At 35.5% G+C, this 23312-nt stretch overlaps 2 protein-coding genes and 1 long non-coding RNA gene across 6 annotated transcripts in view; 2 read left to right on the top strand and 1 right to left on the bottom strand.

The window, feature by feature from the left end:
* LOC135166579 (protein GDAP2 homolog) overlaps positions 1-23312 on the top strand; it is a 44854-nt gene that overhangs the window by 16970 nt on the left and 4572 nt on the right. For all 3 annotated transcript variants that reach the window (XM_064128937.1, XM_064128936.1, XM_064128938.1), the window contains 2 exons: positions 16663-16816; positions 21168-21307. In XM_064128937.1, coding sequence (XP_063985007.1) covers positions 16663-16816; positions 21168-21307 — 294 coding nt within the window. The remainder of the gene's footprint in view (positions 1-16662; positions 16817-21167; positions 21308-23312) is intronic.
* Positions 2259-15734, top strand: LOC135166582 (uncharacterized). 2 transcript variants are annotated; one of them, XR_010299710.1, is made up of 3 exons: positions 2259-3901; positions 8084-15338; positions 15478-15734. XR_010299710.1 is itself a non-coding variant. In XM_064128945.1 (2 exons), the coding sequence occupies exons 1-2, from the start codon at positions 3856-3858 to the stop codon at positions 6726-6728; spliced, it is 300 nt and encodes a 99-aa protein (XP_063985015.1). In that variant the 5' UTR covers positions 2259-3855; the 3' UTR covers positions 6729-8075. The 2 variants fall into 2 exon arrangements, 1 of the variants encoding a protein (XP_063985015.1); XM_064128945.1 differs by lacking the exons at positions 8084-15338; positions 15478-15734 and adding an exon at positions 6475-8075.
* LOC135166586 (uncharacterized) lies at positions 2532-6480 on the bottom strand. The gene is made up of 2 exons (XR_010299712.1): positions 5281-6480; positions 2532-5192 (listed from the first exon to the last, which is right to left on the bottom strand). It is a non-coding gene; the product is annotated as an uncharacterized LOC135166586 (long non-coding RNA).

Genomic DNA, 23312 nt, shown 5'->3' with positions numbered 1-23312 from the left:
GCTACAATTTGTCTAGTGAAATACTTTTCCTAAACGCTGTGGGAAAGAGTATCAATTTTGGAGACAATGATTTGTTCGGCTGATGGTATTGGCCGAGCTTTTCACCAAAATTCTACCCTTTTGCCGTTCAGTGGTTTTGAGAAAATGGGATCTCGGCGTTGAGATTTTTTTCCAATCTCGTGCTTCTGTTCCTTCCTCCGTTTTTGAAAAGGCTGAGTGAGGGACCTTTCCTCTGTCTGGAGACTAAATGAAATGCCTAGCTACATCTTGTTTGGCTCTTGTCCTGTTCTGCTGCGAGCTCATTGTTTCGATAAGTGACTGTAAGACTGGACTGGATCCACTGTCGATCTGTTATCGTGATGTCCCTTCCAAGAGAAATAGTTGTCTGCTCACCTTAGGCGAGTTGTCTTGCTTCGCAGGTACTTTTACCTCCACTGATGTTTGCTGTGCCTTTTTTATAGCGTCAGCTCCTGGTGTTCGGGCACTTTCCACAGGCATCCTTGCTCTCTGGAATTCCCTGGAATTCTTGTAATGCGTATTAGTTTGACACTAGTTTGAATAGAAGGAGAATTAATTCACTGACGAGGACTAGGAGGACAATTATCCTCTTTCCTTCGCTGACCACGTAGTGTATAAGCATTTCGTTTGTAACTCTCTTTTTTCATATCTCACGATGTTACAACGGCATAAGCCTGTACAAGTCGCTGTAATCTATACCGTCCTTTATTTGAGCTATTTATCATTTCGTGAATAATGTACCTCAGGCAATGCTGATTGATTTAACGCGAATACGTAAATAGTAAAAAAATTTTTTTTTGTATTGATATTGAGAATAAATTAGATGCAAAACATTTAAGCCGGGTGAATAAAGCAAAAAAAAAAAAGATGAAATTATTATATGCTGATCATTATTTTTTTGGGCATCTGGCCATTTCCACTGGGCTGCTATCTACAACTGTTTTTCACTCTTTTGTTTGTCTGTTGAAGCAGTTGTCCTGAGGGTAGTTTACCTGCTGTGCATTAGGGTGCGAAATATGTACTTTCAGTGCAGGGGTGTCGAAAAAGAATTTTCGGTACTGCTATTCGCCTTTTCTCGTCCGGGAATTGGTACTGGCACTTCCTCGCTCTCGAAAAAAGTGAAAATCACAGCAGCACAAGTTCGTTCATGACTCGTTACGTAGGAATTTTCATTCATCTTCAATGCCTCCAATGCATCGTGTCGACCATGCGACACGATGGAAAATCAGGGTGGCGCTTGTTCTGAAATATACTTGTAGGATCAAAATCAAGTTAAAGGATTAAGTGATTAATTTATTTTATAAAAGGTTACAGAGTATTATAAAGTCAAACACAATAAAAATAATCTTAGGAGGATGAGACGAATATCCTCACGCGTCCGCGGTCAGGTCACAACTTAAACTAAAAACACACTAAACTCATACCGCAGCTCACACCCGAAAATGCCCTGTCGTCTGTCCTTTTCTTCTATTGCGCGTTTTCTTCCCTGAGTCCTTAAACAATACAGGGTCTGTCCCATGAGTGATCCCACATGGCCGGACAACACTCACCATTATGCTATAGAGCAAATCCTCAAAACTTAAAACACAACTAACATAAATCTCTCATGTTCGAGACACACGTCACCTTTTCCTTACATCTCTTATAATAAACAAACCCATAAAATACATTAAAGTCTTAGCATCTAAACAAATCTTAACGTCCACTAGAGTCAACTTGTTCTTTCATACGTGCACAAATATCTAATATAACAAAACACTCACTCATTCATTCTTTGTTTATTTCACACATTCCACATACTATTCTTCAAATTTCGCATATAATTCATGTACAAATGGATTATTCTCCAGTGTACACACAGAAACGGAACATTGTTACAGGCAACTTCTTAGTGTTAACTGCTCTACACTTGAGAACTGCTCATTTTAAGGTTTCAATGTCAAGTAGAAGGAACATGGAAAAATTGTCATTTTAATAAATAGGGTGTTGCACTTGAAAAAAATCAACCTGAAAATCTCCCGAGGGGGGCAAGTGACACAAAGTGTTGGGGGATATTAGTGGTGGTAGGGTTTCGAGGGGAACATTTAATCCATTCAGTTTTTTCAGCATTCAAGGTCATAGTTGTAAGCTGCAAGCATAGGGAGCTTTTTTTGTAAAGACAATCGCATTTTGGACCTCAGTGAAACTGGGTAGTCGTGATAAATTGTTTTCAGATACTTCATCATCCAACCGACTGTAATGGTTGGGCGAGTGCGGTGTTGCTCCGGCGATCATCGATGCTAAGCAGCGTTTCGCTGGGACACTACTTGGATGGGTGACCGCTTAGGAACACCGTTCGCTCGCTCAAAAAATTACTGCGCGGAAGGCACGGGTGTGGAGACCCAGTGTTGTACCCTTCTAGTCAGTGCGACGGAAGGGTACACTGGGACCCTGCACTATCAGCCGACTGTACGGTAGAGGTTTTCCATGGTTTCCCTCTACTCCTGTGCAAATGCAGTACAGCTGGGGAAAAAGTTGGTCCCATGGCACCGCAGGGGAAGGGGAACAAAAATGTAAAAGAGAAACGGGAGAGGAGGTAAAAACAAAGAGGGATCACAGTGTTAGGGAGAAAGAAAGGAGGAGGTGTAAAACCGAAAAAGGTAACACCAAAGAAAAATAGATAATAATAATAATAATAATAATACTTCATCATCCATACCAATTCCTGTGTCTTTACTCCGAAAATATGACGAAAATGGGTTGCGGTAGTGGAAATTGGGACTTTCTTAAGGTAACCCAGGGTGCACCACGTAGAGGTAAACTCTGCTCGCCTCCCTTGCATTAACCAAGAGGAGGAAAATAGCGCAAACCTGTGTGGACGTTTACAGCGCTAATGAGGTCACGAGTTGGTCAATGTTGCCACCGTTGACTTGCAACATACCCACTCGCCTGGTGCATCCTGGCTTCTGCTGAGAAAGTTTGAACCTTCAGTTTGATATGAGAACTCATTTTCGTCGCATTTTCTGAGGAGAAACGCGGGAATTGACGTAAATGATGAGATATCTAAAAACTGTTCATCAAAATAAACAAGTTTCATTGGGGTGAAAAATGCGATTGCTTTTTTTAAAAAAAAGCTCCCTATGCTTGCAGCTCGTAATCATGACCTTGAAAGCTGAAAAAAAATGAATGCATTAAATACACCCCTCGAACCCTACAATCAATGTCCCCAAATCTTTCCTGTCACTTCCTCTCCTCAGGAGATATTCAGGTGGATTGGTTTTCGATTAGGTGAAAAATAACTGCACCAAATACGTTCATTTTGCCCATATCTCTGGATATTTTTTCTGTTGAAATAGACTCCCTCAATTCATTTCTCGAATCAAGTGGTGATAGGACCAATAGGACCACTATAGGGATAATAGGGTCCCTTAATAATAGGACTAAATCAAGTCATTCATTCACAGGAAAGAATTTAGAACAACTTGCGTAATATCCCCCTCTACCGGCTTTTTGTTTATTGACATGTATTTATGAGCGTCGTATCCCCTTTTATTTTTTATTTTATGTTCAAAGAAACGATAGTGCCAGTTTTATTTGTAAGCAACGATACATTACACTATGCACTTAGCACATTTTTCGACAAAAACATTTTGTGACCAATATCGTGGAGGTACTACCACTACTAGAACAAGTATGGCTTCCCGTCCGTGGGGCACTTTTTCCGTGTTATTTTAAAGTGAAAACAAGCAGGCGACCGGTGCTATTCGACAGAAGTGATGTGACCGATACTTTGCGCGTTATTATTTATTTTCCATCATTTATATAGAAGTGAAGTGGTATACCATTTGGATTAGTAGTATGCTTGCGAATGGATTCGCACCAATTCCATTCCGAAAATGGAAAGGTAGATATTCGGGATGAGAGTTAGTTGTGCTACTGACATTCGCCAGGGGCTTTAGAAATATATATTTAATATGAACTTGGACAAAACAATAAATTTTGTAACAACCACCCGACGAATTACGCTCATCCGACGTCTGATTCTTTCGTATAATAAAAACTATGATTTTTGAGTATAAAATACTAGAAATTAAAACAAAAAAAATGGTGATATCTCTCGATTTTTGTACCAACGAGTACACATATTCTCATAGCTTAGTATAAGGCTCACTGAGACGAGCATTTTAAAGAGGAAAAAATTGAAATCTGCTGAGTGGTTTATGAGATATTAAAGGAAATACATTCACGCAAAAGGTGTAATAAGTGTGGAACCGCCCGGCTGATTGCACTCGTCCAAAAGAACAGCCTTTGATGTTATGAGAGCTACAAGTGTACAAAATTTCAACTCGCTATCTCGACTTTTTATTAATTTACCATGTTGTCAATGTTTACAATGATCAAACCTAAAACCGGCGATGTCTCGAAATTTTATCCGAAAAAATGTGATTATTTCCATCGATATAGATAGAACCCACTGAGTTGAGTATTTTTTAAAAAATTGAAATCTTTCCAGTAGTTTTTGAGATATTGAGGAAAAACGAAATTAACAATAGTTGATATATTTCAGGACCTACGGGACTGATTGAGATGAAATGACGCATTAAAGTAAAGGTTAATGATACCTATTAGAAGTTGAAAATTTAAATTTTTTGCTACAAATTTTACCGCATTCATGAAGAATTTTCTCAAAATTAGTCGTCAAAATTGCGAATTTTTTCAACATGTACACACTGATATTAAGATATAAAAAAACATAGTTTTTTCACGTTTCTAAAGATTCTAGATAGTTTGCAATCGCAATTAAATTAGAGGGTCAAAAAATCCGCCAAATACAAGGGCTTCATTCGGGAGGAAAAATGGCAATAAAATGCAACTATCAAAATGGGGATCATTGAATCTGCATGCAGTCATCGCTCTCTCTGGAATACTATTCTAGGATAGTTCCAAAACTACTGATATAATGGAGACCACCTTCAATACCAATATCCAACTAAATTATAATTAAAAGTAATATCTGCGAATTTGGCAGAGAATAATACTTTATTAATAACACATTCGCTGGAAATCACTTGAGGTTCATAAGTTGCTGATGATGTTTTTTCCTGATTTTCAATCAAGCGATCAATTGACGTCTTACGAGACCGCTCTCACCGATATTCCATTAATTGGTCTTTCGTGATGTACGATGTAAAATTCTTCACGTACGAGTCTTATTAGGTATGAGCATCGTGACGTAGGATATAACGTAACGTTGAGTGTAGATATATATGGAACTAATCTTACCTCGGTTCATTATAATAATTAGCCGCGAAAAACTGAAACTCAGTTTTTTTATCTGTTTTTTAAATGCCATCATTCTAATAATACTCATGGGATTTTAAGATCATCAGTTCTTTTAATTGTATAAGCAACGGTGAGAGATCTTTTACAAACATTCACAAATTGATTTTTTTCACAGGAATGCACCGTTTATATAATTCCTCGTATACATTTAATCTATGTTCTGTAAGATGCACAAATTTTAGCGCCGGGAGTGTTCAAGAAAATGTTAAATCAATAGTTCTTTTCAACGTATACTTAAATTCATGAGTATTACAAGAGTGGTTGGCTAACTAATTATTTGGTTTAAATAAAGGGGTAGTCGTAGACAATTCTTCTATGATGTTCACTCGCCAGCGGTCCAAGGCGCACTGCCTGATCACCACTTCCCAATGATGATTTTTCCAGAATGTTCCATTGTTCCTCCCATACACCTCATCCCTGTAATAACGTCTCGAAAAATTTTTCCTCTACAGGTCTCGGAAGATATTGGAAGTGGGATATATAAATGAATACTATACACAATTAATTAAGCTTGCTTTTTTTTTATTCCTTTTAAATGGCACGAAAAAGAGATGTTTGTACTGCGCGGTTTTTTCCAGGTGACTAAAACCTAGTTACAAAGACTCAACGAAAATTTATTATATAATGAAAGAACTCTCTGTTCTTCCTTTCGTTGAAAATATTGTTTATGGTTATATAGACTCTTGGGGGCCTCTTCAGCCGTCCACGCCAATTCACTTTTGTAACCGTCATTTGAAATATAAAATTAAATGCAATAATTCAATAGAACATATTTAAAGTTGATTTAATGACAAATCTAACACAAATAATTTATGAAACATTCATACGGTAAAATATAATTTTGAATGTGGTGTTTTTTTTTATTGGACTATTCATTAATCAGTAACGTCATGATTTTGCACAATTGAAATAATATTTCGTTCTCGGTCTCCCACATTATAGCTTGTAGTATCCCTTCAATCCATTATGTGCCATACGCGTCTCTAGAGCTAGAAATGAAAAAGGGGTCAGTGGGACTATCTCCACCTCACCGACTTGTCGCGTCCAAACTGCACTCTTTCTTCGCGCGCGCTTGGTGACACACGCATTTTTAAGAGAATCTTATTTTTGTGTTTCTTTGTTGTGTTTATTCAGTGATATATTCAATTAACAGTGTTATAACGGGTAAAAAGTCAAAGAAAAGATGTCGTGAAAGAGATAAAATGTTAGAACAATTGTTGAATAAAGTGAAAAAATTAGAAGAGAGGCTGGTCACATGCGACGCAATCCAGACAACATCCGAGAACGAGAACGCAGTTGACAAGGAGAATATGCCGTCAAACAATCAGGAACATTTGGAAACAATTACTTCCGACACTACATCAGAGGGCGGTGAAGTCATTGAATAGGAAGAGAAGACAGAAAACGTTAATAACGACGAACCAGAAGAAATTGGATTTAATTCATAAGTTTTTTCCGTAACTATTCAAGATAAGAAAAGATGTAATGGTGGAAGTCAGGTATGAGCTTGCTCGTGTGACGAGATTTATTCCTGTCGCAACACATCTGTGCTTAACCGTTTGGCAGGACAAGGATGCCAACAAATATTGGTGTTTCCTATAAGGGCAATACAGTTGTATTTAATACAGCCCTGATTCTGTTCAAGAAAAAAAAGGAGAGAGAACAAGGCTAGTCGAAAACTCGGTCTTATGACGAGACTAAGACTTACCTGCTTTATGGCAAGACAGAGATGGGAGTATAACCTCTCTGCATCGAACAGCAGGTGTATCTGTCAACGTTGAATTCACTCAATATAATACACATATTGATTTATATATATTGGACATTTATATGATCCTATTCCCCATTTTTGTTTTTTCATTGTTGGGTGATGATTCAACCTCCAGCTCGGCAGTCAAACTGCAAATTATGCTGATCTGTTGAGAAGATGGGCATTCATCTGCATTGAGGGTATGAAAAAGGAGGAGATTGAGGCTCTTTGAGGAAATCATGAATGCGTAACAGAGCTGAAAGCCCTCAAATTGAATCCATGATCGAAACCCAAAAATTGGCAGGAACAACCCTGGCAGAATGAAGGTTTTGCTCAGAAGAAGAACAAAAGATACACATTAATTTCTTAGAACTGTTGACAATAAAAATTGCATTAAAGCAATTAGCTGCGGAACTGAGTAACTGCAAAAATTCTACTCCGGGTAGACAGCACTATCGCCATATCTTATCTCAATAAAATGGGCGGCACTAAATTTCAAAAATTTAATCAATTAGCTCGCGACCTTTGACAATGGGCCGAAAATAGGATTAAGTTTAATCGCCTCTTACATTTCTTTCAACGATAATACCATTGCTGATAATATATCTAGAATTAAAAATATAGACACTGAATGGGAGCTCAGCGACATATGCTACTATAAGATCCTTAGGGTCTTTGGGACGTCACAAATTGATTTATTTGCTTTTGAGAAGAATGCCAAATATGAGAAATATATTTCATGGACACCCAGAAGTAATGCGCTTTATATTGACACCTTCATCATTCAATGGTGTAAACTGTGTTTCTACGCTGATTCACGCTGTTCATCCGTGATTTTCAGAACATTGGCGAAAGTAAGGCGTGAAAAGTGTATGGAATTTTGGTTGTACCACTTTGGAAGAACCACCCCTGGTTCCCACTTTTTGAAAAATTGGTTACGCGTAAGTCGTTGGGTTTTGAAGCTAATCCCCCATTACGTTTATCCCCATGCAGGAAACGATCGCATCTAAGAGTGGAGCACCTCCACAGGTTTTGAGACTCATTGTGTTTTATGTAAGAAACCCTCGATGCCAAAAGATAAACCAGGACGTATAATATGTACTCCTAATGTACCTAATGTGCATCGAAAAATGCATTGCTCTTCGTAATGATGAAGGGTCTGAAGAAGAGAGGTTAATAGTCGAGGGAAGGATCTGCAACAAGAAAAAGCTCCTTATCACACTGTCTGTTTCGAAAAATTTTAATACAAGTGTAAGCACAATGCTAGATCAACTCGTACCCGGGGCTAAATGCTGAGTTTGAAGGTGTTCGTCATTATATGGAAAAGAGTGGTGTGAGTGTGAATTCTTTTTCGGTGACCTAATGGAGGACATGGAAGGTTGGACAACTTTCAGAGCCACTTTGAAACAAAAACTTATCAACAAGTATGGAAAATTTTATGGTGAAGGAATACCAAAAAATCAAATGGAAGACAGACACTGTATTGTTTGTGCAGCTGCAGCTATAGTTCGTCAAAACATCCGCAGCCGGGCATACGAAACATTGTTTTATCCAACTCCTGAAGAGCTACTGAAAAATGTTGAAATTGATATTCCTGAAACTGGGCAATTTCTTGGATGGTGTTTACTTCAAGAGTATTGGAAATGGGAAGCTTAATTAAATTAAAATGCAATCAATTTATAAATAACTTTTCTTTTATTCTTAAAACGCACGAGGAAGAAAAACGTCTGTACTCGATGAGCTGCTTGAGCTAACTAACTAGACGGTCATAGGACCAAAAAGAATATCGTCACCCATATACAAAGGAGCCCTTATTCCCTTCTCGCCATGGAGTCATTGTTTATATTTATATTAAATCTCCGGCACTCTCTACATCGATTCAGTTTTGAACACATAAGCCCTGGAAGTATTTCCTAGAATAAATGAAACTATATAATCCAATAAAGAGCAAAAAAAAACTGAACAAAAATTAGTGATGAAATGTAATTTTGTCGCTCATGCAATCGTATCAGCTCTTCGTTCAAGGACAACAGGAGTTTACTTACATAGAAGACTTGCTTCCAAAGAACTAATCACAATATTGAATGAACTTGGGATTTGCGAGTCTTACGGCAATCTTGGTATCTACGAAGTATCTGCTATATTTAGTGATAATAAACTATTTGAAGAGCAAGCACATATTCAGCATGTATTTGATAATGCTGATAACAAGGTGCATACTTTGGATAGATTCAATACATTCCATAGTATGAGAGGTATTCGTCGCGTGACACCAAATACTGCAATCACTACCAAGGTGTGATACAAACAGAGCCGAATGCCCAAAGCCTCGGAGTTTTCTTCGAAATTTAATATTTCGATGGTATATGGTGAGAAGTTGGACAATACAAAAACTGGATTGAAGTCATTCAAGTTTGTTGATGTATCCCAACTGCAGCTTGGTGAGCGTGATACGTTACCAGTTGCTTATGCTCTTCACATTTGGGCCGAGTGCTTGGAAATCTTAAATTTTCCCAGTTGGAGAGACTACATGGAATCGATAACCCACACCTGAGAGTATGTAGTTGCCCAGGTTCACTGTTTATCATTTGTGAACCTCCCACCATCACATCCAGACACAATAAATACTGTGCTGAATCATGCTTATTCAGAAGCACTCATTGGTGACTTTTAATCAGCCGTTGTATGCGAAAATTGTGGAGCTGGTGATGGATAAACATACTTACTTCAAAGGTGTCATAGTGAGATTGGGGGGATTTCATTTGTTGATGTCATTTCTTGGATCTGTTGAAACTATCATGGATGGCAGTGGCTTTAAGGCCTGCTAACAACAGCTCCTGCAGGCAATACTGTTAACACACATGATGATCGGACATGCCTTTACCAGAGCAGTTAGAGGTCATCTCCTCGTATATGCCAAATTGGGACCCATCATTGCGCAGAAATCTAGCAATATTTCAAATGAAAATCGAGCTTACATGAGAACTATGCTCACAGCATTCCAAGTTCATGCCACCAATGCTAGAAGAACTTGATGTAGACAAAATATTCTAAGAAAAGAGCATAAAAATGTTGGAGATGTTGGAAACTTTGACGAACATTGTAAGAACATCTCGATTAAGGCTTGAGTATTTAAGTTGCATCACACTGTTGATAGAAGCAGAGTCTATAGGGAACTGGGAGCTTCATCTGAAGTCTGTGCGAGGTATCTTGCCTATTTTTCACGCTGCTGGTCGCTTGACCTATGCCAAATTCGGTCAAATATACTTCCAGCACATTTCAGAGCTCTCAAATATCATGGACCCGCAAGAATATGAAAAATTGATGAAACAAGGGTATTCTACTATACGAAGATTTGATAAAAAAATAGGCTGGAATTTGTACAAATATGAGTGGAGTAGACGCTGATGGGTACCATGAAAACGTCTGGTGGACTAACTCGCAGTCCTGGAATAAACAATGAATGGGCATGCCAGTTGTCTTTGAAGTGATCAATGCTTTCGAAAATTTTGTAAGAGTACGAACTGCAAGTTCAGAGCAGTACACAGACTGGAGATCGACAAGTATCAAGCGTGATGCTCAGGATTACGCTAAATTTTTGAAGTGCCTCCAAATTTATGATCCTTGTTCACCAGTTGAAGCTGATTGATTCACATCACTTGCAGATTGTGGGAATGTAGCCTACTGTGGCTAGGCATTGGAAATAGGAAAATCAACCATGAAGGAAATGATTGAATGCTGCTGACGTGAAATTGAAGTGTACGACTCGTATGAAATCCGTTGCAGCTGCAAGGCGACGTTGATCTTCCGAAGGATTACAGCAGCTACGAAGAATGACTATCACTTGGCGGTAGAAGTATTCACCTACGAATTAGCTCCTTTTCAACTTTGATTGTTTGATGATCAAGGCATGATGGGCAAACCCACGAAAGCAAAATCTTACGATGCTGTTTCTGCTCAGCCCACTAGTTCTATCAATGTATGTGAGTATAGACATGTAATTGATGGCGGATTTTTACTTTATAAAGTGATATGGCCAGCTGGAAGTACCTACGAAAATGTCTTCAATCTATATGTGAATTATGTGACCAGCAATAATGTTTTCTTTACAAAGGATTGTCACCACCTCCAAGACACCATTCTCTTCAACCATGCCTTTACTGGGTGTTACCCAACACGTGCTGTTTATGGCACAGGGAAGAAAAAATTTTTAGACATCCTGAAGACAAAAGTAAGTGACGACGTGAAAATTTTCCATGATTCTTAGGCTGCCAAAGAGGGAATCAAGCAAGCAGGCAGCATCGGTTGATGTTGGCTTTATATAGTGCCCATAAGGAAGAATCATCGATTAATGTCGTGCATTAAGCTGTAGGTAAGCTTTAGGTGGAAGGTGTGCTACACGAGGAAACGCACCTCGTGTAGCACACCTTCCACCAACTGCTGCAACCACTGAGGAACATCTGTGGCGAGGCTATTAACAAGTGCAAAAGTGGCTAGGATGTGGGCTCAATCAATGGACTGGAGATGGGAGTTGAAGAACAATATCTATTTTCCTATCATGACTAGAATACCAGCTGCATCAGAAAATATCCTCAGGATGATCTATCGTACTTGCAAGAGCAATGGCAAGGCCACCAATCGTTGTGGATGGATAGCTATCTGCAGGCTGAAAATGTAAAAGCATATCCACTGGATGTCACTGAGATTCATGCTTGAATTTCATGGAGATCAATATCACCTCAGATTCAGCAGAAAAATCCGATGATCGACACTGCAGTAATTTCAACGACGTTGATGATGAACTTATGCTATTTACAATTTATGAGCATGACTGCAAAGACAAAATTGAACCGGGCGAGAGTAAAAAACGACGTACTGAAAATATCGATGATGAATGGTAAATCGGTAAATATAATTAAACTTCCATAATTTCATTAATCTCGATGATTGACCAATATGATCATTTTGTTACAGAATCTCCCAGCCAATAATTCTCATTCTGGACTTGTTTCTTGAGAACTTGTTTCTTCCATGTAATTGTTGAACAGAAATAAAATATTGCAATAATTAAATTCTGGTTGTTAGTCTTCAAAGTTTCCCGCAACTCTATTTTTCGCAAAGAAAATCGCAATAGAGTACAGTAGGAGTTTGAATCTCTTGCGCACGTCGCGCATCACGTGTCACTCTTCCGGTGGAACAATCAGCTGATACTTTGTTACAAGTTATGTTAAAGTCATTAACATAACATTTTTTGCTACATTCTAACTTCGTCCGATAGAAAATTCTCTAAACTACAAAGTACTTTTTTTTTCTGCATTAAATGTTGCGGGCGGGAAAAATCTGGGCTCGAAGCGTTGTTGTGACAAAACTTGGATTGTTTTTAATTGATTATAAATTTTCCGGATAGAAGGTAGCACATACGTTTTGATTATGTTTACAACGAAACTCTAATCTATCGATTGGTGTAATTTCTATCCCCTGAAACCCTCCTTCCTATAGAAAAGCGAAAATGACGGGACTACTACTACAGAAAGTTCCTTTACTTTTCTGACTCGGGCAATGTCCTTCATGGAATTTAGAGCAATGGTAGTAGTATAGTTTGTTTAGTGGTTCCGGCTGGTATGGATTTAGAATATCTGGATCAGTATGTTTCCTATATTGCCAACACGTCGATACTATAGAAAACATAGTAGAATTATCAATATCCCCTCAGGGATATTCATTTGCTACATTTCGGTATAATTATTGTGGGTTTCACTATACTAGGAATTCCCTCATTTTCATTTATCAATTGTATTGAATGTATCTGTTTTAATATCACATTGTGAATGGCATTTATTTAGAATATTGAGATGAATGAAATCAGCCAATTTCTTAATCGAGTTTAAAAAACTCTTCACCAGAGTTTTTCGGTTGATCGTCACTCAGTCCGAGAATGAGGAACATTCCATATTTTAAAAAAAGGAGGTTAAATTCCAAGTAATTTAGTCATTTAACCTCCTTCACAGACAAGTAATTCAATTTAGTAACAAGTAATTTAGCATCCTTCTTTTCAAATATAAAATGTTCCTCATTTTCTCACCGAGTGGCGTCTCAGTTTATCCCAGTCGACGCTATGGACCTCTTGGGAAGAATTTTTCAAGTTCGATTGAGAAATTGGCTAATTGTTGCCATTCTGAACAAAGCATTATTAAAATGATATTTAAAAATTTTTCCAATGTTTCAATGTCAAGATTTCAAATTCAAATTATTGGAGTCATGTGATAGAATGACTGTAAAATTTTTAGACTCTGTGGGTCACGGGGAATTCAACTGGAAGTTCTGATGTATCATAATAAAAGTAAATAGAAGGCATTCCACAGTGACAAAAATAGCGAAACTTCCTGGATATTTTTGAGAAATCAAGCAGAGCCCCGAATCCTCGAAGTTTCTTACCAAAATACCTTCCAAAAATTATCGATATTTTTACAAACTACGGTACATTAATTCTTAGGTAGCAATGATAAGGCTCAATGTCCAGTGGTTTTGTAATATATGAATAACTTTGTCTAAAAAATTTATTTCAAAATTGAGAGAAGCTGCTGGTCTTCTATTATCCATTGAGATCTACTCGTTTTCAGCCAATGGTACAATTTCCAAAGATATTCGATTTCATATATCATCTTTCCGTTCTTGCAGTCAATATCATGAATTGAAGATTTTCCTGTCAGTCGCCATTAATTCCATTTTTCTTTCAGTCATAGAACTTTCAAATCACATTTGTCATTGAATGACTCAGAAATTACTGAATATAAGCGAATTTTTATATCAGCCATTTTTTAGAGGTGCAGGTAAAACGGAAGGTTTATCATAAAATAAAACGAGTATTTTGAAAAAAAAAGTTGAAATCTTTGCAGTAATTTTTGAGATATTGAGGAAAAAGGAAATTTATAAAAGTTGCTATCTTAGGAACTACTGGACTGATTGAGCTAAAATGACACATCAAAGTTAATGTTAATGATTGTTATCGTAAGTTGAAAAGTCAGATTTTTCGCGTTTTCACAGATTTTACAGTTTTTCTGGGTTTCATAATATTTTAGAGAATTTCCAATGGTCAATGGAAGGCTTCTATTCTTAAGCAAAAAATCATTCTGATAAATTCCGCACTACACTATTAAGAATTTATAATCGAGATCTTCTCAGTTTGAAAGTTCTTTGTGAATTTCGAGGAAACCATGTCGAAGATGAGCATAAAAAAATATACTGTCTGTAGGTTGAGTCATTATTCAATGACTCACAAATTTTCATAGTGGCGCATCCGTTTTTAAAATTTATGAAAAAACATCTATGGAAATTACCTGACAATTTGGTAACCGTGTCATACTATTCAGCAAAATTTAACGACTACCTGGAAAAATTTACCTACCAGTTGAGTAATTTTTCTCGCAATATTATACAGCGATACGGTAATTTCTCCAGAAGGCAAATATCAGATTATTCATATATTAAAGTGATTGAGCGAGTTGATTTCGCAATATGCAAATAATTCCTCATTATTTAAATATAGACTTCAAATTACTGAACTATTTCCCATTGATTTTGTAAAATGCTGAGTGGAGAAGTGCCGAAAAATAAATGATAATTTCCTAAATAATTCAATTATCAGTAAGGCATAATAGCCTGTGTAATTGGCCTAGAAAAATATAATTTCATATTTTCTAATATTAAATTATCATATTTTCCGTTCCTGCCCCTCCCACAAAATGACAACAATGATATTAAAAAAATTACATTTCTCCATATTTTTGCAAATAAATAACTTCAATTTCATCAAATCAACTCATCGCCATAGCTTTGGCATTTTGTACGTGCGAAATTAACAATTACCTCTTTCCCCCGACTGACGTAGACTTGTATGTACGTCGATTGGACGTGCCCTCCAGTCGGGGCTTTTTCAACTTAAATTTTCATATGGAGCGCAAGCGCGACCAGTCAGTCACTTTCGGGAAGACGCAGAAGACGAACAGCTACTGTTCCGTTCAGCTCTCAGTGGTTTTTTATAATCAATCATCTCTGAAGTTGACTAATTCCCCACAATTAATTTTCTTAGATCAATACCGCCTTTTTCTCTTGTGATTTCTAAATAATCCTTGGACTTCCGGAGTTTTTATTCTTCAGGAACTGTTTCATCGAGTGTAGAACATTTAAATAAAATGGTGATGATTGATATGACGGATGTGCGACTGGACGAAGATGACGATGAGGATCGGTGGGTCCATTATTTTTCTAGAAAAATTTGTTAAAATTTGAAATTCAATTGATAATTAATTACTGTTTGTTGTGATTCTGTGTTTTTTTTCTGTTCATTTTTTTCACCAATAATACTGAGTAATTATTGATCGTTGAAGATTAATTGTCGTCTCATGACCCATTTTCAAATCTCCATGATATTAAGGTCCATTGACCTTGGTATATCCTCCGTTCGTTATTTTGCGAAATTAATCGTTGAATATGGTCTTGACCTCAAATGAATAAATCGTCCTCGATTAGACTGTTGACATGGTCAGGTGAATTTTTATTATCCTTGTTTTGCTAATCGCTCGATATCGGTCTATTTCTACTCTCTTTTTTTTCATTTTGTGTTTTGTTTTTTTTTTTTTTTTTTGTCAAGGATGGTACGACAAATTCACGAACTTGAACATGAATAATCGAAAATTCTTGGCGATAAATGACGGGGACAGTAAAAATAAATGGCGCTATCTGCTGTGGTCGTGTTAAGAATTTATCAATTCAGAGAGTGAGTTACGGAAAAAAGAGAGATATTAATGGCTTATTAACGTGAAAAAAGAATTGGAGCGTTAAGTAAGATTTTAAGTTGTAGACAGTTCCATTTTATAAGGAGAATGGAAAAGGGAGAGTATGACTGAGGGAGAGAGAAAGAGAGAGAGGGTGTTACACTTTCAAATAAATGGTTTGTTGTGCAATTTCTGTAAATGTAAACGATCGTGCAAGTCTTGTTTTAGTGGATATGTCGTTCTTTACAAACAGAGTTCTTGACATTGTTATTTAATCATTTACAGTAGTAAAACCGCGAATTGAAGTGAATGCGATTTTGATTCGTCACCAGTTTTCGACCAAGATCTTGGATTTTGAAAGAGGTGGAATATTTTTTTCTCACGATATTTTTTTGGCGATGAAAGTCATCTTATCTTCCATTCCGAGATATTCCTTAAAATCTAACAATAAAGTTATTTACTTCACGCAATTCACCGCTTGGCCATCGATGATTTCATCCGGCAAATTCAGGGAATCTTCGAGAATTCAGCAGATGTTTTGAATATTGCAATATCTCGAATATGAATCATCGCAAACAGCAATTGTCGAATTACATGAAATTATATCGGCAATGAATTGTTTAAACGAACAACATCCAGCAGAGAAATGTTATTGCAAATTGAATAGTAATTTTTCAAAACTTTTTCGTATAAAATTATGAATAAAAGAATCAAAATTTTATGCTTCTTTCAAATTTCAATTAATCAAATGTAAATATAAAAAAATAACGACTTAATTATCATTTTTTCTTACATTAGGTACGAGAGACTATTACGAAGGGCGAAAACTGAAGACCTGACTGAAGTTTCCGGAATTGGTTGTCTCTATCAGAGTGGAGTTGACAGACAAGGAAGACCAGTCGTTGTCTTCGTAGGAAAGTGGTTTCCAGCTACGAAAATCAATCTTGATAAGGTAATAAGCTCGAAGATGGTGAGTTACCATTTCGAGTGTAATGAAGTTATAACCGTGAATTTATTATTCATAGCGTCGACCGATAGCTGAAATATGCGAACACGTGAAGAATCAGGGGTTGATGTGAGTTAGGTGACCTCTTTGGATTATAGGTCGACAGTGACGGGTGAAACTTACCCAACACGTTACGAACTCGAGATCGATATTCACTCAGTGGTGGTACAGAAATAGAGGATTATGGGGAGAGAAGGCTATTTAGACGCCAAAGTTTATTCTCCATTTTCATTATTTGCTATTGAAAGGGGAGGAGATTCATATAATTTTGAAAAATCATTTTTCAATCATTCTATGACCTATTTTATTTCACTAATTTCAACTATTTCATTTTTCACTTAATCGTTAACCAGTGGAATTATGGAGAGTACTAATATTTTTAAAATTCAATGAGAAATTAAATTTTATTTTCCGCTAATTAATAGAGCCTATTGATCATGTCCCACTTGCCTATTATCCATATAAGTCATCCAATTCTCTTCATGTCTGGATAAAGTTTTGATAACGCCAACTTTGGAAGAAAATTTGAACTTTTCAGATCATATACTATTACATTAACATGAAAATTGGAAACTCCAATTTGAATAATTCCAAATCGTCCATTTCAGCAGGAAAATTAACGTTCGAGCATTTTGAGGATTATTTTTTTGGCCATTTAATGCGAATTGTGAGCATTTTTATGTTAAAGAGGAGGAGACTGGCTTTTTACGGATCGAATCTTCAAAAACTAATTAATAATTATGATTGTCCCCGACTTATATAAAATTTTGACGACAAACTCAGACTCTCTGACTCAAAATTGCAAACCTCCGACGTTTTTTTAAATAAACAATCGATTTTTTGGGCTTAGTATTAATTTTGAAGCATAGATAAACAATTTCAGATGTGTGAGGAATCTCACTCCATTATACCGCAATTGTTAACACAATATTTTTCCCTCAATCTCTCGATAAATTGATTAGCCGATGACAAGGAAAATTATGAAGAGAAAATTCTAAGAAAAATTTTGGTGGCCAGAACAAAATACCAGTACGGGCATTGTAAATTCTATTGGCCTAAATGTAAATTTATCCAAACTTTTGTGAATATTTCTCAGAAATTTTCAGAATTTATTATCAGAAATCTGGAAAATATTTACTTTAACGGCATTAGATGTTTTCACAACCGACAGATTGTCCTTTTTTTCAGTATCCGTACTACAATTTTTATAAAAAATTCCTCTCCATGATTGCCATTTACACGAGATTGGGAATTTCGAACAACCAGTTTCACTTAATATAATTGACTATTGTGAGGAATTAACAAATGAGTAAATTTGAAAATACTACATTATCTGACACGATGTGTGATTAGAATGAGCTCATATTACAAATTGAGCGTTTTTTAAAACCGTAAATATTGATTGTGAGACCAAAAAAGATTAGATCTCCAGGGCATTCAGCATTTTTTTCTGGAGTCCGTTGATAATCAACTATTGATTGACAATCGTCAGTAATTATAAAAAATTATTGAGACATGCATCCACAATTGAAAAAATTGCCAGTCGTAATTATTTCAGACGATTAATTACCAAAAATCCTATTTTCAAAAATATCTTAAATTCTTGTCCGTGGAAACTTTTATTGACCGAATTATTTTTTTTTCTCAGTACATGTTAAGAGAGAAAACTGGAAAGAATATTTATCCAATTGTTAGTTTTAGATGTTTTACAAAATTTTAATTATGTTATACTCAGTATAATTAATGTAGTTAGGGTGATCGCTGAGGAGAGACTATTCAGTCATTGATATGAATGTTTTTTCTGTTGTTTGTAGTAATTTAATACGATTAGTTATCTCTTGATATATAACCGGTTTAGAGAAAGGAAATAACCAGACTAAATATTAATTGAGTCATACGCCTGAAAAAGCAAAAACAATTAGCAAAAGTAATATAACCATGAGATAAATGTTAACTTGACAAAAGCATTGAAACTCAACAATATTGTTTGGTATTAAAAATTGACAAAATCCTAAATTATTTATTGGATTATCAACAGGGATTGTTAAATAATATCAAAACGAATCAATTGTGAACTTCAACCTTTATTGTTGTCGCTGCTGCTACCTTCAGCCCGTGTCGAAAAGTGCCTTTTCGTTTACTTGTAAAACTTACTTGTAAATGAAAAGATGCCGCTGGCTGAATGTGATATCACTAACAAAAAGTATAGTTACTGGATACACGTGTGACGGGGTGTTTTAACTCGTGTGATTGGCACCTCAATTTCACACTCGATACCACTCCCAGGCATTTGTATGGAAAAATACTATTATCGCACGCAGAAAGTATATCTTTCTCCTATGATGTCTCCAGATCAACTGACTCTTAGCGATCAAAGTTTCCACACTCTGGGCCCATTTGACAAAAGGCCTTGTTCATTAATTCCTCTCTGTTTATTGAAACTATTTTAAACATTTCTATACTGTTCTAAGAAAGACTACAAAATACTGACTTGGACTGCAAACAGTTATGGACATACGATTAATTTTTATCCACACATACGAAGCACTCTTAATAATGACTACAATTCGTTTAATCAGTTTAAGCACTTTTTTTTCTTTCCGAAAGGGACAGCGAGAGTGGGAGAGAGAGAGATTATGATTACCTCGAAACCAGAGAATGCAAAAACTAATACAAATAAACTGAGATATTCAACGAGAAATAGCTCAAAATAGATAGAAATCTGGATTTTGTAATTATTTTATCATCCGGTTATTGAGCAATTACTTCCGTTCGTCAATGAAAAATCACGACGAGTACTAAATAATTAACGTAATTAAAAATCAGCTTTATATTCAGTTGAGTTTAGTCGAGGTATTCATTTGATGATATCAATATGTCCTTATTGTCTGTTTAGAGTTTCATAACTTATTGTTCGCAAAACACAGGTACAACGTCTAAAAACACAATTGGATAAAGATTAATGAAATGAATGTCATTCAAGGACAACAGTTCATTATGTGAAAGACATCTGTTGACGTTTTCTCGTTTGATACGCTTGTCTTGGCTACTATCTACTATGGAACAGAAATTAGCCATTGATTAAGTGTTCGATGATATATCATTTAACAAAAGCGCTTAGAATATGCTAATTTTAGTTGGAATCATTTTAAACTATTCTAACTATATTAGAATCTAGACGAATCAATTAAGAAAAACTTCTTTTTAGTCGTGCATTTTTTTGAGGATCGTTTTTGTGAGTCCATTATTAACATTAATTAGGGCATGCAGTTGAAAATTTTACCTTCAACCGCAATTCAGAAGATGTTTTCCAAAGACCATCAGATTGATTAAGATGTTTGGTGTGCAATCACCAAAAGAGGAGGGAGGGGGTTAAAATGGAGGGGAAGTGCCAATTTCCACGTACCTGTTTTACCGATGGGTGTCGACTAATTTTTATTCGATATTTATACAATTCTTGAAATAATATTAAGAGCCCTCTCGATCTGGTGAACTTGTCGAGTGATTTTCCTCTTAGTATTCCGCCTGACTATCATTTGATTATCGTGAGGGCACGTTCAGTCTCAATTGCACTGAATCCTGTAATTTTCTGAATCATTTCTTCAAATAACTTTTCTATGATATCGAACAAATGTCCAACTTATACGTGTTCTCATGAAAGATGCAATATATCCCTCAAGAGTTCATTTTTTTATGCAATGGAAAAATTTTATGATTGGAGAGAAGGGCACTAGCAAATATTTGAGTTTGCCATTCATTTATTTTATGTCTAAAAAATACATTTTTCGAACGTCTAACCAACTGTATTTATTTATGTCTAATTAACTAATGTTTTACAAAATAAATCTGTTGAATAACGTTGAATATTAATAACTTTTTCAAATTTGTCTCTGGTAATTCAATACTCTGTCTCAAACTTTAGAAGATACATGAACATCCTCAATTTTTCATTAAACTTTGTAAAGTTAGGCCCATATTCCAGGTCACACTTCTGCGCAAAGAAAACTATTTTTGTAACTTAGGGGAACAGTTGAAATGTTTCAACTTAAGAATTATCAATATCATAAAAGATGCAGCCCTTTAGTTAAGTATGTGTTTTTTTACAATTCCTATATTGTTTCAAATGCAGGAAAGCGACATAGGAATCTACGTGTTACAGCTATCAACAGACAATAAGACAAAAAACATGACAAACATGTTGCAACTCGTTATAACAATTATTGGCTTTGTCTAGCGTCGTTGGGAAATTTAAATTTATTCATCCATTATTCTCACGTCATTCAACATTTCGTTACAGGCCTTACTCTACTTGATTCAACTACTGGATCCCATCGTCAAGGGTGACTACGTAATAGCCTACTTTCATACTTTAACAACAAGCAACAACTATCCCAGTTTTCATTGGTTAAGAGAAGTGTATAATGTGCTTCCCTACAAGTGAGTTTTCATCATATCTATTATTATATTGCTCTCGGTCGTCAATGTTTCTTGAGGTTCATGATGAATTTGAATTTCTTTGAATTCCTTTGTGGTGATTTGGTAAACTAGGATAAGTGCATTTTTCTCGAAAGTGATTCTTTTCGGTTAAATTGCTTTTCAATACTTTGTAACAGCAGTTTGACAAAAAAAATGCACTCCTACTAATTTACGAATTAAGATGCTTTGAGACTTTTTAAACCAAGGAATACGAACAATGACAGTAATCGTTTGGTGAAAAGAAGTTCCCAATGTGTTGGCCATATTGATTTGAACATTAAAAATAAGATAAACAATGGAATTTTCAGTTACAATTATAATTATACTTATTTTCAATTGCTTAGGTCTGACAATATTTGTGCTTAACGAAACTCTGATAAAGTATCATTTATGATTATTGTTCTGCCTGCATCTTGAATATATCATTGAATTAATTTAGTTTATTTGATGTCTGTCTTGAAAATGCAAATATATGATTTGTCACATGGACATCTGGAAATTTTCGATTTTTTTTTAATTTAAAATCCAAAACAACCTACAAAGCATTCAAAGTTTCTTAACAGAGAGCTTTTAATTTATGCAGTGGCATTGTTAAAATTAACATAAAAAAGCAGGGTATCGATGCTGTCGGACAGAAGTGATGTGAGCGATATTTTACGCGTTATTAGTTATTTTTCTTCATTTTTACCAATTCGATTGGTAGTATGCTTCTGAATGGATCTCCAATTCCATTTCAAAAATCAAGTCAGACCTTCGTGATAGGAGTTAGCTGTGGTACTGTCATTCGACAGGGCAGCATTTTATAATGAAATTATTCAGTATAAAATGCTGAAAAAAAAAATATATATATATAAATGGAAAATGGCTTATGTAAAAAAAATGGAAATCGAGTGTTGAGTGTAAACGAAATTGACAATAGCTGGTATATCTCAAGAACTACTGGGCCAATTGAGTTGAAATGATGGATTATAGTAAAGGTTAATAATAGCTATCATAAGTTGAAAATTCCGATTTTTAGCTAAAAAATTTACCGTGTTTTTTGCCAATTTTCTTAAAATGAATCTCGAAAAGTTCGAGTTTTCCAACACATACACACAGAAATCATATCAAAAACATAGTTACTTTTACGACAAACGTCTTTTGAGGGTCTTTCAGTGATGGAGTATCATCGAGTCCGTCATAAAAATCGAGTGAAAAAAAATAACCTGGATACTATTTGCCAGGTGATGAAGGTGTACTTAAAAATAATATAAATGCTAGTTGAGCTGCGAAAAATTATTCTTCGTTCCATGTATCTATGATTTAAATATTAAATTGCTTATGAAAGTGGATAAATTATTCTTTACTGGGAAAATTAAAAGAATGAAGACTAAAATTCATAAATCACTTACTTCTTAATTTCATACAACCTAAAAAAAAATGCCTTGAGGTCGTATTCAATATTTCATTTTCTCGATGCTTTAGAAGTGGAAAATTTACATTAAAAAATTTGGACAAAGAGAGGAAATCAATTATGATCTATTTTTCTCGCAAATTTTAGACTGGTATTTTAAAATTTGTAAAAAACTTGAATAATTTACCTTCGTACTTTTCTTAAAAAATATCATGAAGGCGGATAATGTAGAGACATTGTGATTTTTCGTATCAATTATTCCGCTACTTTTTTGCTAACTTCATAATTAATGAAATTTACTCAGTAATTGGAAGCTCTGTAAATAAACTGTTGTCCTTCTGTCACAAGAATTATGACGGAAATTGTGGATAGATTAGTCTGTGACTATAAATTTCATTATCTCATGATCACAGGAATAACAAATGGACATACAAGTTGATGGAGACTGGCTAAAACATGAGGAAATTACCCTCATTATTATGGTTCAAATCTAGTCCAATGGCATTGTTCTATAAGCCTCCATTTTTTATTTAATATTAGAACATAATCATGGGAATCAAGCAGCTCATGCTT

Source organism: Diachasmimorpha longicaudata, chromosome 10 (assembly GCF_034640455.1).
Source record: "Diachasmimorpha longicaudata isolate KC_UGA_2023 chromosome 10, iyDiaLong2, whole genome shotgun sequence".
NCBI lineage: Eukaryota > Metazoa > Arthropoda > Insecta > Hymenoptera > Braconidae > Diachasmimorpha > Diachasmimorpha longicaudata.
This window is presented reverse-complemented; position numbering and strand designations above follow the sequence as displayed.